The sequence below is a fragment of the Stegodyphus dumicola genome, chromosome 12, assembly GCF_044657685.1.
Source record: "Stegodyphus dumicola isolate Sdum_Otavi_A_Nest chromosome 12, ASM4465768v1".
In the NCBI taxonomy this organism is placed as follows: domain Eukaryota; kingdom Metazoa; phylum Arthropoda; class Arachnida; order Araneae; family Eresidae; genus Stegodyphus; species Stegodyphus dumicola.
Window position 1 is genome coordinate 23492208 of NC_140779.1, and position 17266 is coordinate 23509473.

Genomic DNA, 17266 nt, shown 5'->3' on the forward strand with positions numbered 1-17266 from the left:
TGCAGTAGAAATCAATGAAAGACTTTTAACAACAAAAAAAGGGGGAATACTAGTTATTTATTAAACAAATAGACATCAATCCCTTCAGAATTTTACAAGAAAAATTGGTATAGCTTTGGAAAGATCTCCACCAACTTTCATGGTTCAGCGATAGCCAATTTTTATGGCCAACAAAATAATACGTTAAGTATCAAGAATACTGCCTATCAATATATTCCTCCTATCAACTAGTCATAATTTCCTTAATAAAATTATCATTAAATAGTTTTTCAGACAATTAAAAATTAATCTATACATTTATATATATACACACACATACATACTGTCAACACTTAAAATAATTTCCACATTAGAACTTCCAGTAAACAACCATTATACTGATTGTCAACACTAATATTAGAAAAGTTTTATAGAGTCATTAAGTTATTTTGAAGCAGGAGACGTTAAAAATGTGCAATGCTCTCGCTGAGACTCGAACCATGGACCTCTTGATTATGTGTCGAGTATGCTTCCAACTACACCATGAAGGGATGCAGAAAAGAGGGAGAAAATACCTTATCTATCTCTCTCTATATATATATATACAGAAGAAAGTTTGTGTATTTGTCCTCTAATAATTCAGTCACTATTATAGATATCGTTGCCAAACTTCCTATGATTCTTTTCTGAATCCTGGAAACAGTCGGCGTCCACTTTCAAAAAAAAAAAAAAAAAAAAAAAAAGCTAAAAGCAGAGGTATTAATTAAAAACTTGGAAAAACGATAATTTTCCTCCTCATTTTTCCCAGTGGCAACAGTCTCGCAAGCTGGAGATGGAAATCTACTTTGCTTCAAAAGTTGTTGCCACTGCTCGCTTTCAAATCCTAGAGTCTGTTAATAAAAAATTTCGAAATTTTACGATGAAATAAAAATAATATTGTTAAATATTAAATATATTATTCTCAATTCTAAAAATTCGTGGAAAGCTCTTTCGACTATGTACGACTTTAATCAGACGTGATATTAATTAAAAACTCCGAAAACATTAATTTTCACACTCATTTTTTCAAGTGGCAACGGTCTCGCGAGTTGGAGATAAAAATGCTTTATTTCAAAAAGTGTTGCTACTATTGCCTTCAAATATAGAGTTTGTTATCAAAAATTTATAAGTTTTACAAAATCTATATATACTCGTATAAGCAAGAATGTTTGTTTGTTTGTTCACGATATTGATTTCTTATGTTATGATAAATTTTTTCCCACATTTCATCAACTAAAATTGACTATAGGTGAAATATTGGATGGATCTTGAGCTTTTACAGCTATTTATTTGATTAGAACGATGAAAATCATTAAAAACTGCGTGCCATTGTAGCTGATATAGTGAGAGAGAAAATTAGTTTATTTTCCTATTGAAATTTTTTACGTAAGCTCCATATTACATCAGACTGAAAAATGTATGACTATGAACCATATTTTTTGCATCATTATTAGAGAAGGATTTCAGCGGTATCGTTCTCTTTGTTGTTAGATGCATTACTCTCAATCTAACTTAATTGCCATCAGATATTTCTACTTGTAGTTTATAATCTAAGACAAAGTTGGATTAAAGGTATTACAGCAAAGCACATATGGGCTATTTTCTTAAGGGGATGAATGTTTTTGTGGAAGACTTTCTAAGGGACTGGCACATGGCATTTTACATGACACATGGGAAAAACATAAAAACTATTATAAAGCCAGACCATTCACTGAGATATGAATTCAGGTTCAATTAATACTATTCAGAAATTTTACAACATAACTTTAATTTATTCTACAATTTTACTATTCAACCATCTATAGTTTATTATTAATGTGAGCTTGCAAATCATCAAGTTTGAGAGCTCTCACTAATTTTGCAGACCTTCTTGGTTTAAAATCTAATGAGATGTTACTTGTCAGTGAACACATAGAAAGATTAAAAACAACACACATATTTCTTTAATATAAAATTTTTTAGCAATTATAATCAATTTTTCAAATCAAAGACCAATTCTGAATGAAGAAACCTTCCATGTATTTTTTTAGAATCTTATCCAGATTCTTTTTAAATCAATGCAAGAAGAGAGGAGAAAAGATTATTTCAAGAGTTATCATGAATAAACACTAAACATGAACTTATTACTAAGTTACTAACTATTACTAAGTTCATGTTTAGTGTGTTTTCTTTAGACTGATTTAATTTAAAAAATTAAGAATATGGTACTTAGAGGTGCCATAAGAGGATACCAGTTATCTATTGAAACCGATACAGGCACTCCTTCCCCAATTCTTTTTTAATGAGTGCTTCTATTAGATATTAAGAAAACTAATGTTTTCAAAGTTTTTAGTTATGATATTTAACAGATTTTCAAGTTAGGATTTGAAAGACCTGAATGATGCTGAGAGTGTGTAGATTTGAACTTTCGAATATCTCATATCTATTTCATATGGCAACACCCAATTTAAAACAATAAAAAAAAAGAGAAGGAAAGAAGAAATAACATAATGCCTATACTTAATGCATTTAGCAATGTTAAAATATGCTTTAAGTAGCCAATCTTAAAGCTTCTTTATATATATTTTTTTTTCTAAAACTCAGCCTATTTTACAAGAAACCTCTTAATCAGTCTTAAACTAATTGGGATAAAAATGCGGCTTTGAAGTAAAGGCCTTTTTTAACATGCTCAGAAGCACATCATCTTTAAGATCTTTATTCACAAGTCACTGTGTGCAGTGACATTAAGTTCAATTTAATTACAGATTTCTGAGCCGAGTGATATCTTCAGCCTCATAAAGGAACTTGCATTGTGTATGAATATACGGCATGTAGTTGAACATGAAGTGTAAAATTCATGTTTTGTCCAGTTCTTTGGGGACAGTGTAAAAACCTTCATTAAATTTTCAAGGAATATTTAGCTCTATTAACATTATCTACTTGGCTCTACCTTACTTTTAATGCAGTGCCACTGAAAATGAAATCTGAGTCTCTCATTCCTTTTTTCCTATCATTAACCTCTTGAGATGACTTTCAGAAAGACAGGTTTTAAATGCTCACACTTCACATATGGACTAGTTATAAATATCTGTCCCCTGCTCAATATTCGAATGATGGTTTGTCAACCAGCTTCCACAAACCAACATAGATAAATTCTTGCAGATAGATTCTTCTTGAAACATTCTGTTTTCTACCAGAATGTTTCAAATGGCTGACAAACCAACATACCAAATACGGTAGTAAAGGCTGTTTCACCTTTTGAATGAAGCAGTTTTTGGATATATTGTCTTTAATAATATTCTAAACTGCTATTATGAATGGGACCACATTATACTTTGCTTTAACCAGTGCTGAATATATTACTAGCTTCCCCCCACAAAAAAATCATTAATTCAAAATTTCATTCAGTTAAAATTTTTGGCTATTTTCAAACATCACTTCATGAATTATGGACAGAAAAAATAATATACCTGATTCATACATAATCTTGGAAGGTACAACATTTGAAGCCAGTGGCATTTCTGCTTCTTGACTCTTAGTAATGGTATCAGTTTTAAAGTGGTATGATTGTGCCATGCTGGTCATTGTTTCACCTCCACTTACTTCTAAAGAATCACCATGATGAACCTGAGACAATTCATTTAGAAACTGCTCTTTATGTTGACGCTGCATGTGTAAAATACGTGACAACTTTTCATCTTCTTCTTCAGCAGACTGCAAAAAGATACGATAAAAATAAATCGTTACGAGGGGGAAAAAGTACCATTATATTATTCACTGATAATGCACAAATATCAAAGTATCAGGCATTTTCAAGCGATGGTTGAAACAATTTTTATTTCTAGGATTTAAAAATGATTTAAGACTTAATGAACAACACATTTGAAAGATTAATGAACTTATACCTAACATATCCAGTATTCTTTATACAGCCACTGTTTATAAAAGCATAAACATTTCAGGAATAGTATTTTTTTTTTAATTTGTACCAAGAAGTTTTAAAAAATATATTTTATGAATTTAAATAAATATGTAACTAGCATTTAACATACCTGATCAGCTGGAACAGGACAAACCTGACACAAATATTCAACAAGCTCTATATGTTCTCCAGGTTTAAAATGTCTTCCTTTACCTTGACTATAAAGCCATTCAGCTTTTAGACTGAAAAGCGAAATAAAAACATTTGTGAATTCCAGATTTTACATTAAAATATTAGTCTTATTAATGCAATTAAATCAAAAGCTTTACCTTTCTTTCTGTGTGGCAACATGTCCATCTAAAAGTCGCAGCCCCAAGCACCAATTTATAATAAAAGGCCGATAATCAAATGCACTTTTACAGTTAAGAAAAGATTTTAAAAAAACCTGCATATATGCTCATCCATAAAAATTTATTACCCATCTTAAGTTTAAATTATTTTGCTTAAAATTAACTGTTTACAATAAATGTGAAAAATGATTTATAACAGGAATAATTCACTCTTTTATTTTTTTTTTCTATAAAAAATTAAAGAAATGCCGTATAAGAAGGATACGGTAAAGATAATTCTTCAGAAGATAAACATGGATTCCCTGAAATAGTCAGCTGCTCTAAGCAATGCAGTTTCACTAAATACGATATCTGAAAGGGGAAAAAAAGGGAAATTTGCTACAAAATGATTTAAAATTTATAAATATTAATAATACTTACATTATTTGAAAAATGATTACCACAAAATAAAATAAGCAGTTGCTAAACTCTTATATTCAGCAATCAGAAATAACTGGATATTAAAAAAAATTATGTATGATCAAATACCAAAAATGTAAATCTTTTAATTACAATGCAGATGCAATTGAACTACTAATTTTATTCTGCTGTCATGCAAATATTAATTAATAAGTTAGAGCAGTGGTTCTCAACCTTTTGATTAATGTGTACCATCTGAACAAAATCTGAAAAACTTTAGTACCATCACAATTTACAATGATTATTTTTTAGTCTCTCAATAGAAACATTAAAAAATACATTTTGCCATTTGTACAAACTATTAGCTATTTGTATTAAATATGCACACACAAAAAGTATCAGATTAAAAATTGGTTACCATTTTAATCATCAAAATTTCCATTATAATATTTTAATTCTAAAATTTAGTGTGAAATTTAGGCCTGTTTAAGAGCGATGAATTTCTCTATGTCTGGTCTTATTTCGCTTAGTTTTAATCGTAAATTAGAATTCGCTTTTAATTTTATTCTGTATTTATTTTTAATATGTAATTCACAAAAACAGGCTGTGTGAAAAGGCAATAAAAATTTAATAGCTTTATTCAAATGCCTTTAAATTCTTTCTTGTTTCGATTCAGTCAAAAGTTAACAAGCAGCCAAAAGTGATATTTTCAGTTTGAGTTTGATCACAGGAAATTTCTATCAATTGTTCTTTTTCTTCCCACTATAACATTTCAGGTGCATTTGAACAAAATGGATTACTAATCCAATTTTCTTTTCATAATCCTTGGGAAAATAAATGTTGAAATTGCTTATCAATGAAAAACAATGATTTTTAATTTTAGATATTATTTCTTTTATTTTCAAAATATTTTTGGCTAGAAAACTTACTAAAAGTGGTCAAAAGCTTAAAATATTATTAGCCAATTCTTTGATTATTACTTCAAGATTTTTTTATCATTGTGTTTTATTTTATCTCTAATGGTAAACAAAATTAACACTTTTTCCTTGTAATCCTATATTAAATTCATTTAATTTTCCAAAAATATTAGCTAAATATGCTAAGCGCGCCAACCATAATTCACTTAATAAACATTTTTGCAATTCAAGTTTCGAATCATAGAGGAATACTTGAATTTCTTCTATCACAAAAAAGAGCGATTCAAAACTTTGCCTCTGGATAACAAACCTTATTTCGGAATATAGCAAAAGCGTTTCATGCTCACTGCCCGTTTCTTGGCATAAAATCTCAAATATTCTTGAATTTAAAACAAGAAATTAATAATATTACAATTAAACAAATTACAACTTTTAGTAAATTAACAATTTCCGCAGCTTGATTCAAAACGATTTTCAGGTTTTGGGGGATTGTTTTGACTGCTAAATAAACGAATTCACGATGAACAGAGAAGTGAGTAAATTTAGTTTCAGGTGTGACTTTCTTTATTTGAGAAATAATACCGAAAAGTTTTCCTGTTAAAGCCCGAGCTCCGTCTCTGCACATGGCAAATCATTTATTCCAAGAAATATCATTCTTAGACATAAAATAGTCAATTATTTTTAAAATTTAATTTGCAGTTGCTCTATCGGGGAGATTCAAAATGTAAATACTCTTTGGCAATTCGTTTATCTTCAAAGCGTATGCAAACTAATAATTGAACAAAGTTTGTTATATCAGTACCTTCATTCAACTGCAATGCAAATTACTCACAGTGTTTTATTTTTTGAATAAGTGTCTTGTTGATGGAATTTGCCCTTTCGTGAATTTGCCGATTTGCTATACCATTTGATAATGGAATATTATTAAGTTCATTAGCTGCTTTTCGTTGAACAATGTTAAAAAAATATCTTTAGTTGCTGGGAATCTACAGTTTTTTCCAATAGTATGAGCCTGCCCAGTCTTGGCAGTTCTTAGGCTTACAAGGCAACTAGCTTCCAAAGCTTTCTCACTTGAAGTAACAAAATCTTTCATTACTTGTTTACTGTTTTTGAACTCCCAGCCAAAATTTCCTCTTAAAATATTCTTCAGGTTTATCTTTTAAATTAGCATGCTTAGATTCAAGATCTCTCTTAAGAAAAGATAGTTTCATACTTTGATTGGATAATAGTTCACTGCAAACAACACACTGAGGTTGAGAGTCCATTTCATCTCCATTCCAAGTGAACCCAAACAAGGAGGTTAAAATAGAAGGAGGGAAAGTTCAACTCAAATGGTGAAGCTTGGCGGCCATGTTACTATTATCGCTGTGACTTGTGCAAGGAAATCTGTTATTGCAACTTTTTTTTTTTCTTTTTGAAGCATATCAGATTGTGTTGCATATGGATGCAGAAACAGATTTTCAAAAAAGATTCCTGGGATTACTTTTCACGCGTAAGTATTGATTTTCTTTTTTTATGTAATTTAATAACTATGTTAAAAAGTATCACAATGTCATGTTGTTTTCTTTCCAGATGTAAAAAAAAGGACTTAATAATAATCAAAATATGTTAAATACATTTTAATGTTTCTGTTTATAGCTGGCATCTTTGTTCCTTAACATACAATGATATATGCTAGGATTTAAACTGTATAACTTGAACGTTTTAGGTAATTCGTTTATAACTTTCATGAAAAATAAGAAATCAATTGTTACTATTTTTATGAATTGTAAAGGTGTTAAATAAAAGAATGCTTTTTTTTATTAATTATTATTCATTTTTTTGTGAACTGTTACAAATATAATTTGTGCATTTGATAAAGATAAACTGTTCTGTTAAATTTTTTTTGCATGAACTTACAAATTTCTGGGCAGTATAGCGATAAAAGTAAGTAAAATATTTATTCAATTGAACATGTGGAAAGATGTATCCAAAAATTTATATAGATATACTTCTGTAATTCAGCTTAATTCAAGGCAATTTCTTCGAGATTTATAAATATGATGATGTTTTTTTCACTGTTGCATTTTTTTATTCAATATCAGACGAAGACATTTTCCCATTATGCATAGAAATTTTCTGATCAGGAAAGCATTAGGAATAAGTGGGAATAGAATTTAAATAAGTTTTTATTTTTTTTTTTAAACTTGAAGATGCACTGAGTTGAGCAACCATCTAAATCCACCATCCCTTAATGAGCTGTTGCTTTTGACATGTATAATGCAAATCTATTTGCTGTTTATTTTTATCTCTATTTGTTTAACATTTTCTGATTCAATGAAGTTATTTCATTTACTGTAGCTTAATCAAAATTAACAGTTTTCTCAGGTTTCCACAAAAACAATCTTCCCCTCCCTTAAAATACTTCTAAAAAATGATAAATGGATAAAAGCTACAATGTGTTTTTTTAATTGAAATTAAGAATTATTTAAATTTTTAAAGTATGCTAATAAATGCTTTAAAAAATGAAATACTATTTGCATAAAGTACCAGTCTTCTGAAATCAGCTATGACAACAACTGCTATAGCCAATAAATGATACTTGAATTTCTATTTTAGTGTATTACAACTTAAAGCTGAAGTATTTAAGCATACTAAAATAACTTTCTTTCCTCTCTCTTAATTATTCTTAATCTCTCTTAATTTTGTATATGAAATTATTCTTTAATAAATTATGATAATATTGTGAATAAATCTTAAATATCACTTCTTAAAAGAAAAATTGGAAAGTACACCCAACAGGTTGCTAATAAAACCTAAACAAATTCTTGAAATACGCAGAAACATCATTTTTTAAAGTCTTGAATGTTATGCACATGCATTTAGATTAGATGATTTTCTGTACGTAGTAAATTACGGATACCATCTAATTTTTAAACAAAGAATTAACAATAGCGAAGCATTTCATTATAAATTTAACATTTTTTTACTGGAAAATACCTGCACGGAACAGCTTAGAAACACGTACATTTCATTGTCGTAATGCAATATTTTGAAGTTACAAACATGGACGCCACTTGTTCGGTGGAATTCCATTTCCCGATAGTAGAGGAAATTGCGAACCCTACCTCCTTCTATTCTAACCTCCTTGTACCCAAATGATAAATAACTTTCATTACATTTTCTAAAATAAACAATTTTTCTTTTCTTTTCAACATTCTTAGCTTTAGTACTGAAGTGAATCATCACTTTTCCACTTCAGGCCTAGCCATTTTTCCATTTTGAAAATCTACGTTTATTTTATTATTTTTTCACAATTTTTTAAATGCACAATCTATTACAAGTTCTTCAAAAACAAATGATGATATTCTCAAATTGCATAGAAAAGTAAGAAATACAAAGCAACAAGACAAAATATCTACACTGTTAGGAACAGCAAACTGACGCAAAAAAAAAAAAAAAAAAAAAAAAAAAAAAATGTTAATTGAGAATTAAATATGAGCCCAGAAATAGTGCCGACATAAAAAGTGTAGATATGCTAATAAATTGATCAGCTCTAAAAGAATTAATGAGATATTATTATCTTTTTATATCGACTTAATTTTTTAAATACGACATTCATTTCTATTACTTCTTTTAAAAACATTATTTATAACAAATTTTTTATGTTTATGGCTAAAAGAATATTTGTGAAAATAAAAACAATTATTTTGCTAAAATCTATGAGCGGCCACTGACCCAAAACTCAGATTGAATAAATTTAGAGAAAAAACTTAAACAGGATGGTGGGGGATTTAATTTTTGAATTTAAAAGTTAAAAATACTTTGTTTCTTTGTGTACTACTGGCTGAGAATCATTGAGTTAGAGGATGTTTCTATTTTAAGATAAATTTATAAAAAGAGCAGTTTAAAAAATTTAGTAGTATACATTAAGCAAGATGTTTAGATTTCTCAATCTATAATGACAAAATGCAATTAAATTCAGTTATTGCTTCACTCCACTTCTAAAGACTTCCTTGCTTGGCAGGTTAAGGAATATTAAAAGCATTAAATAACTAAAATATAAACCAGTTTTTTTTTAGCTTGTAATGATATGATGTTCATGAGGGAAATGTAAATTGTATACTTATTTCAGTAGTCTCAAATTCCATGTAGGTTGAATGCTCAATCTAAAAACATTTGCAGACCAGAATATTTTTTATACGAAATTTAAATATCTTTAACAAAACAATATTAAAATTTACTTGCTGAATATTTATCAAAACATACATAAACAATAATAACACAAAGGAAAAAATTCAGCTTTAATTTGAAGTATAAAGGTTGATACTTGCCAAAAATTTCTATTACACTAATTAGTTACACTTTGCAATTCAAACACATATGAAAAGCTAAAAATTAAATTTTAGACTGATATTTTGTTTTCAGGTAATTCCAATATTATTGAATTAACCACTAAATAACTTACTTTTAACCAGAAAACCAAAATAGAAAAATGTATAGTTCAAGCAAGGTATTTTAATAACATAATAATTCTAGAAATACAATGTTGGCCATGTATAAATAATAATATTCAACTCATATCATTACTTCAATATGATCAGCTAATAAAAATTACTGAATGTAATAAAATATTACGATAGCATTATAGAACCAGAAAAGATCATGTGACAAATACAATACAAATTCCAAAATTCTGACGTACAGCATCTTGAATGACCTAATATTCAAACTAACTGCCAGTCATTTTTTTAAATTATATATTTTTTTAATTTTTGCTTACAAATGCTAGGAATGGAAAACAGAATACATAAGAAAAAAAGCATATGTGCCATAAAAGGAATTTTTATCCCATTTAACTGAGATTCCTGCATGTCACTTTCAAGCAACAACTAATTAGAAAATTACACCTTGGTTAATAGCAATACACTGACTGATGTCAGCCATGATGAGAGTTCTCTAAGTGAGAATTCTTGATATTGCAGTTACAGGGCTTGAACAATGGAATTTTGTAGCTGAACAATAAATTATGTCTATCTATAAAATTAAAGACAAGCATTAAAAGGCGAAGGCAAAAAATGAAACTACTTAAAAAACTTACATTGAAAGAAATATTTAATAAAATGAAACAAATAACTACTGAGCTTTTTCTTTTTCTTTAATTTTTGATTCCCTGAAGATCATTAGTGCTACATTTTATAAACAACTCTTTCATATTTTTAATTTTATAATTTCTACATGTCATCTTAATGGATTTAAACTGATGATCTAAAATGCAGAAATTTAAGAAATCCAAAATAGCCAGAATTTCTACATGTCATCTTAATGGATTTAAACTGATGATCTAAAATGCAGAAATTTAAGAAATCCAAAATAGCCAGAGTCTTCATAATTCTAGATCTTGGACTTTGTACCGTAGCATAATTAACTGAACCATGATATGCTAATAACTATTATTAATGTAACAACAGCATAGTATTATTGAAAGAATCAAAAGAGATATGTGACTAATAGTATTTTTGTAATATTTATAGTATTTTTTGATAAATCTACATTTTTAACAGGCTGCACACATTATGATTTAATTTTAATACTTTGCTGTACATGAATTTGTAAGAATCATTAAATTAGTTGCTTTTGAATTACAACATGAAAACTCACTTCATTTAAATCAGCTATGCAGTTATCAGCTAAGGACAAAGTACAAATGCAAGGTGGAAGATAGGATGAGGCACGATTTAATGTGGATATTTTGTTTCCATTCAAATGAAGAGTCTGTATATGAAAGAAGATAAAATATATTATCCAGAAACAAAAGACAAAATCTTAAAAATTAATATAGCCAGAACACTTCATACAGTAACAAATGTCAGGTTATATGATGAATAATATTGATTTTCAAAATAAAATATGCAACCATGCTAGTGTTAATATGCTGACATACCAAATAGTACATACTTTTATTTCCATTCTCTTATAAATGAATAACGATTGCTCAATTATCATAAAAATTACATTCAATGAAAAAAAATATTTTTTTAAAAAGAGGGGAGAATCCAAACAGTTAAAAAACACGACAAAACAGAACAGACAAATTTTTAAACCATTACCAGGAGTGAATAAATATGCTGAAATAACCAAGGGAAATAATATGAAAATAAAGATTTTCTATAAAATTTCATTTAATCAATTAATTTAATTAAAAGATGATATGAAATTACAGTTTTTCTTTTTGGGTGCATTAATATTTGTCCAAAACTTATAGATGAATATCATTATGTAATATTAATGCCAGAAAATACAATGGATCATCATCAACTTATTCTAAAAATATGCCTTAACTCTTTCGCATCGAAGTCGCACGTAACGCCCGTTCATTCAGGCAATGGCAAACCGCCCCAACGCATCGTTTATTTTCTACCTAGTTCTTTCCCCTCCATGTTAGTGTATTTCTCATTGGTTTCGCGAGTTGTTAAAAGACATGTCAATCATTCTTTTGAAGCAAATAAAGGAGAAATACGAAAAGCCATTAATGTTCGCAGGTGCAATCCGGCTCTAAGGTGAAACTGCACACATTGGATGAAACCGCTGAAAAACCCCCATGAGAGAAGCAGTCATTTCCCTTAAGAAGGTTATTGTTAATGCAATACTAGGCAAGGGGAAAGGAAAACTATTCCAAGACAAATTCGTAAACACGGGCGTTTCCGATGTTTGATGAAAACAGATCTGGTCGTCTCTCGATGCGAAAGAGTTAATCTGAAAATGTACTAATACAGAAGGCTGGCAAATATACAAATTTCTTACTTGTGATTTTAATGCTAATCAAAATCAGCTGCAAAAAACAACAGTACAGTTGACAAATTGTGTTTGTCAGAAATTCTCTTTACAAAATGAAAAAAATTCTACAAAATTGAAATTTTCATCATATCCTAAAGACGACATTTCAATTACTCATGGTTTATAAAAAAAATTTGGAAGAAAGCTTCCACTAAAGTTCCTACAAAGATTGAAATCACATAAAATGTTATCTCCAGGCTTTGAGCAGAAATTCAAATAATTGGAATATACAGGGTATCCATAATTAAACTTGAAATTTGCAAGCAGTCTGTAGCAAAAACTAACAGCAGAACTGCATGAAAACTGGGTAACGGCAGAATGAAATGATGGAAATTTTAAAAAGGAAAAAAAAATGAGTTTTAAAAAACCACCCCTAAATGGCATATCATAGCTTTAGTGAGAACTCATAAATAATCCACAAAAGTTTATGAAACATGCTCGATACGATGTCCTCAATTGTCTGCTACCATCTGGAAGTGTAAAACCGCATGTTTGGCTGTTGAAAGTAGCATGAACTGGGGAATTGTTATGCACATGGTGTTCTATGCTTTCCTTAAGATCGGATAGAGATGTGATGGGATCACAGTAGACATGGCTTTGAGGTATCCCCACAGCCAAAAGTCGCAAGGATTCAAGTCGGGGCAACTAGGAGGCCAAACCGTAGGAAATTGCTGAATGATGATTCTGTCGTTCCCGAAATGGCGACGGAGCACTTTTTTCACACAACGGGAGATATGTGGACGAGCACCATCCTGTATTAACACTGAGGTTGTAGCATATCACCTTGCCTGAAAAGCCGGAATAATGGACTCCTCTAATAATGAAGCATATCATTGACTCGTAATGGTGCATATCACAGGCCCTGCAAAGCTGTGCTCTTCGAAAACACAGACCCACAATGAAGGTTGCAGTAAAGCTGCACCAAACCGTTACATGTGAAGATCGTAATGGAATTTGTACGAATTGATGTGGGTTTGTAACAGCACAAATATGGCAATTGTGCGTGTTAACTGCACCTTCCATATGAAAGTGGGCCTCGTTCATCCACAAAATGTTCTTTCATCATATTGGCCATTCATCCTTGAACTTAACTCGTGCAAGAAACCACAATGCAAAAATTTGCCGACTATTCAGATCAGCTGGTAAGAGCTGCTGCACTAGCGACAATTTACGAGGGCCATCCAGGAAGTAGATTACGTTTCCGTCTGTGTCCGCTAGGGGCGGGGCTAGCGCGGCCATCTTGGGGTCAGAGCGTTGCGCAGCTCAGTCTGCATCTAGCCGTGCTAGTGAGAGGTTCGTGCTGTGCTCCGTTCAGATACTGTGACGGTTTGAAATATCTGCGTTAATTGAAAATCCCGCGAGCTGCGAGGTGCGCTCAGTAATAAGGTTTCTGACTGCAAAAAACTGTAAACCGATAGAAATCTATCGGCAGCTTCGTGAAGTGTATGGGGACAACATTATCACTGAAGGTGGAGTGCGTCAGTGGGTCATAAGATTTCAAAATGGCCGAACCAATGTTCACGACGAAGATCGAAGTGGGAGACCCAGCATAGTGACCGCCGAACTTCTCGAAAAAGTCGATGCTAAAGTCCGTGAAAATCGAAATTTCACAATAACGGAACTTTCTTTGAGTTTTCCACAAATTTCGCGAAGTTTGTTGCACGAAATCATCAGCAAAAAGCTTGGTTACCACAAGTTTTGTGCAAGATGGAAGGCAAGAAGAGGTAACGAAGTGGTTGAAGGCGCAGGCGGCCGAATTTTTCGACGAAGGAATTTCCAAGCTCGTACATCGCTACGATAAATGCCTTAATTTGTATGGTGACTATGTAGAAAAGTAGTATTTGAGTGTGGCTTTCATCTGTATATAATAAAATTTGTTTCCTATACTTTGTTTATTTTTTTATTCCAAAACGTAATCTACTTTCTGGATAGCCCTCGTATAAGGATAAAACCTTTTGAAGAATCTTATGAACCGTGGAACGAGGTTGGTCCACAGATGCTGCAATACGCCGAACACTAGTGCTGTCGATGGTTTGCGATCTGTCTTCCTCCACTTGCGTCGCTACATCATCCATTACCTGTCCTGCAACAGACATTCGTCCCTTCCTGGTTAAATCTCCAATGTTCCTATTGCTTCAAATTTCCTAATCCTGTTTGTTAGTCCTTGACTAATGAGTGGATCTTTTTGTAACTGCTTCCAAAGACCAAAATTTCCTCAAAGCTTTGATAGCAGAGTCTCAGTTTTGGTAAAATAATTTCACCACTAAAGCACATTCCTGGAAAGTCAACATCATCTTTTTCGACTTGGAAACAAGTATGATCTCTTACATCTTTACAGGGTTATGGCCACACATGATTACTATGGTTATGACATTTGCATATGCCAATAGTTTACATTGCACAATGCCATCTAGTGGTGATTTTTGAAATTCATTGTTTTTATTTCCTTCGATAAAATTCCCATCATTTCATTCTGCCATTACCCAATTTTTATGCAATTCTGCTGCATAGCTTTTGCTACAGACTGCTTGCAAATTTCAAGTTTAATTGTGGACACCCTGTACTTCATGTGCCCTATGAGAGGTTATCCTCCCTTTATAATTAAGCACTAATGCAATCAATACTGCTAAATACAGTGGATATCACGTGGTCAGCCAGCTTGAAAATTACCTAAATTGCACCATAAGAATAAAACTATTCCACTAAAATGTAGCTTCATATTTGAACTGGATTAAGGCTATATGCCTGAAGACTGATCATCTAGGTAAAACTATTCAGAGACACTATAGAAGGCATTTACAATGATGTCAGATTCAACAAAATTTAATACTGAAGCAGTCAACCAATATTTTGTACTCGAGTAAACAATGATTAAGTTTGCATTCAGATTCCAGACATCAGTTCAAGTAAAATATCACACAACCTCCTAAATAGGGTTTACTGAGTAAAAGAAGGTTCATCTCTGTGGTGTTTCCTTGGCAATAGTAGAAGCAGTTGAACTTTTATGTAAAACATATAAACATTCTAAATAGTAAATAGAAATTAGAATGGAAAGTTTCGTTTTGACTTGGATCCTAGGGTGAGGGGGAGGAATTCAAAACTATGACGTCAAATAAAACCTTTATGGAACTGCATATACGCTTGTTCTTTTTGGGAGAAATAATCCCCAGTATCTTTTTTTCTATAGCAGATCTGTTATTTGATCTTGAGTGAAAATTTTAACTGTCTTTGAAAATTCAATATTTGTAAAACGGCAAGAAAATTTCTAACGGTAGAGAAGGCTTTTGAATATATGAATTCTCTCTCGATGAAGAAACTGATGACCTCGAAATGATTATTGTTCCTCCAACATCTGATTCCGTGAGTGATGAAGAGCAGATAGATGATTCTGTTAGAAAGTTTAGTTGTCTAGTCAGAAAGGTCTGTCGAGCTGGTTTATATTATTACAGCAAAGCCCCGAGGGTTATCTGTCTAAGGGAAAGGATTCCTTCGAGGAGGACTTTCTAATCGAAACTGGCTCATATACACGTCATACATGGGGGAAACCACAAAAACGCTCATGCAGGAAGTCCATTCGCGGGACTCGAACCGCAGACCAAACTACCAGTGTTCGGCGACTTTACCGCTCAGCCGTGGTGGAGCCTGTAAATGTATTAGTGTATTGCCTCTTTTTCTTATTAATAGGACAGCCTGTAACTTAATAAAATCAAGACAATGTCTGAAAATTTTTGTTTTACATGTGTCACTCCCTCATCTTATTGATGTGCCTAAAATGTTATATTTTCCGGCGGAAATTTTTGAGAGGTCCAATATGGGTTAATTGGCTGTTACATAGTAGCTGATTGTACGTAAAAGACTGATTAATACTCAGGACTACGTACTGAATTAAAACATACTAACCCACCCATCCACACCTCATATATATTTATATGCACCCACATATATATTTATATGCAAATTATTTTGCAACTGCATTGAGTGAAAACTACAGAATTTATATTTCTTTTTAAATTAAGTTGAAAATAAAAAAAAAATCTGGTGTGTACACCACATGACTTCCTTGTACCGAATATTAAATTATACGCATTTTTTCTTGCACTTCATTTAAACTTATTGGATTGAATTAAATCTACTTCGCTGACAGCGCATAAACCAAGAATAAATGCATTCTTTAAAATTCACTCTATTTGTTTACCATAGTGACACTCTGGCACTAGGCTCACTTAACAGTATTATATTTCGTTCATATTATAACTCATTATGCACAAAATTTATATCATTTAAAAAATTATCTAATCATTGCCTCATGTTCTATTCAAATACTATAACAAAGCTAGAACGATGTATAAAAGAAATTAAGCAAACAAAACAAAAAAGAAAATGTTTTTCACAGACGATTGAGTATTTCGCATTCAATTAATTCAGTTCTTAAAAAATCAGTTTATTCAGTTAAATGTTAAACACTTATTTCCTCGAAAAAATTCCAGAAAGAATTAAGCATGTTTTCATTTGCAATAATAAATGAAGGCATTATCCACAATTCTGCAGTTTCAAATGCAAACAAGCAATGGCTGCCATCAAAAAAATTATTAGGCTTAGTGGCACTTAAACTTTAAAATTGTTGATAATTCTAAAAATATTGCATACAGACTTACGAAAGGCATAAAAATCTTAACCGGAAGACAAGAACAATATAATTCAATCATTTTTAAAGCAAAAAATGCACAATTTACAAACATATAATAGTAAAGAAATTGAGATCACTGAGCCGGGTAACAGAGTGGATATAACGGGTGGCCATAATTAAACTGACAGTGCTCACAGTGTTCTGTAGCGCGATCTATTTGCGAGAATGACGCCACATT

General features: G+C 31.1%; 1 protein-coding gene across 1 annotated transcript in view; it reads right to left on the reverse strand.

The window, feature by feature from the left end:
- Window positions 1–17266, reverse strand: part of Cep97 (centrosomal protein 97kDa) — an 84466-nt gene that overhangs the window by 34047 nt on the left and 33153 nt on the right. Inside the window, exons 6-10 of the mRNA XM_085827547.1 lie at window positions 11226–11339; window positions 4535–4620; window positions 4249–4332; window positions 4050–4161; window positions 3468–3711 (exon numbers count right to left, since the gene is read on the reverse strand). Coding sequence (XP_085683673.1) covers window positions 3468–3711; window positions 4050–4161; window positions 4249–4332; window positions 4535–4620; window positions 11226–11339 — 640 coding nt within the window. The remainder of the gene's footprint in view (window positions 1–3467; window positions 3712–4049; window positions 4162–4248; window positions 4333–4534; window positions 4621–11225; window positions 11340–17266) is intronic.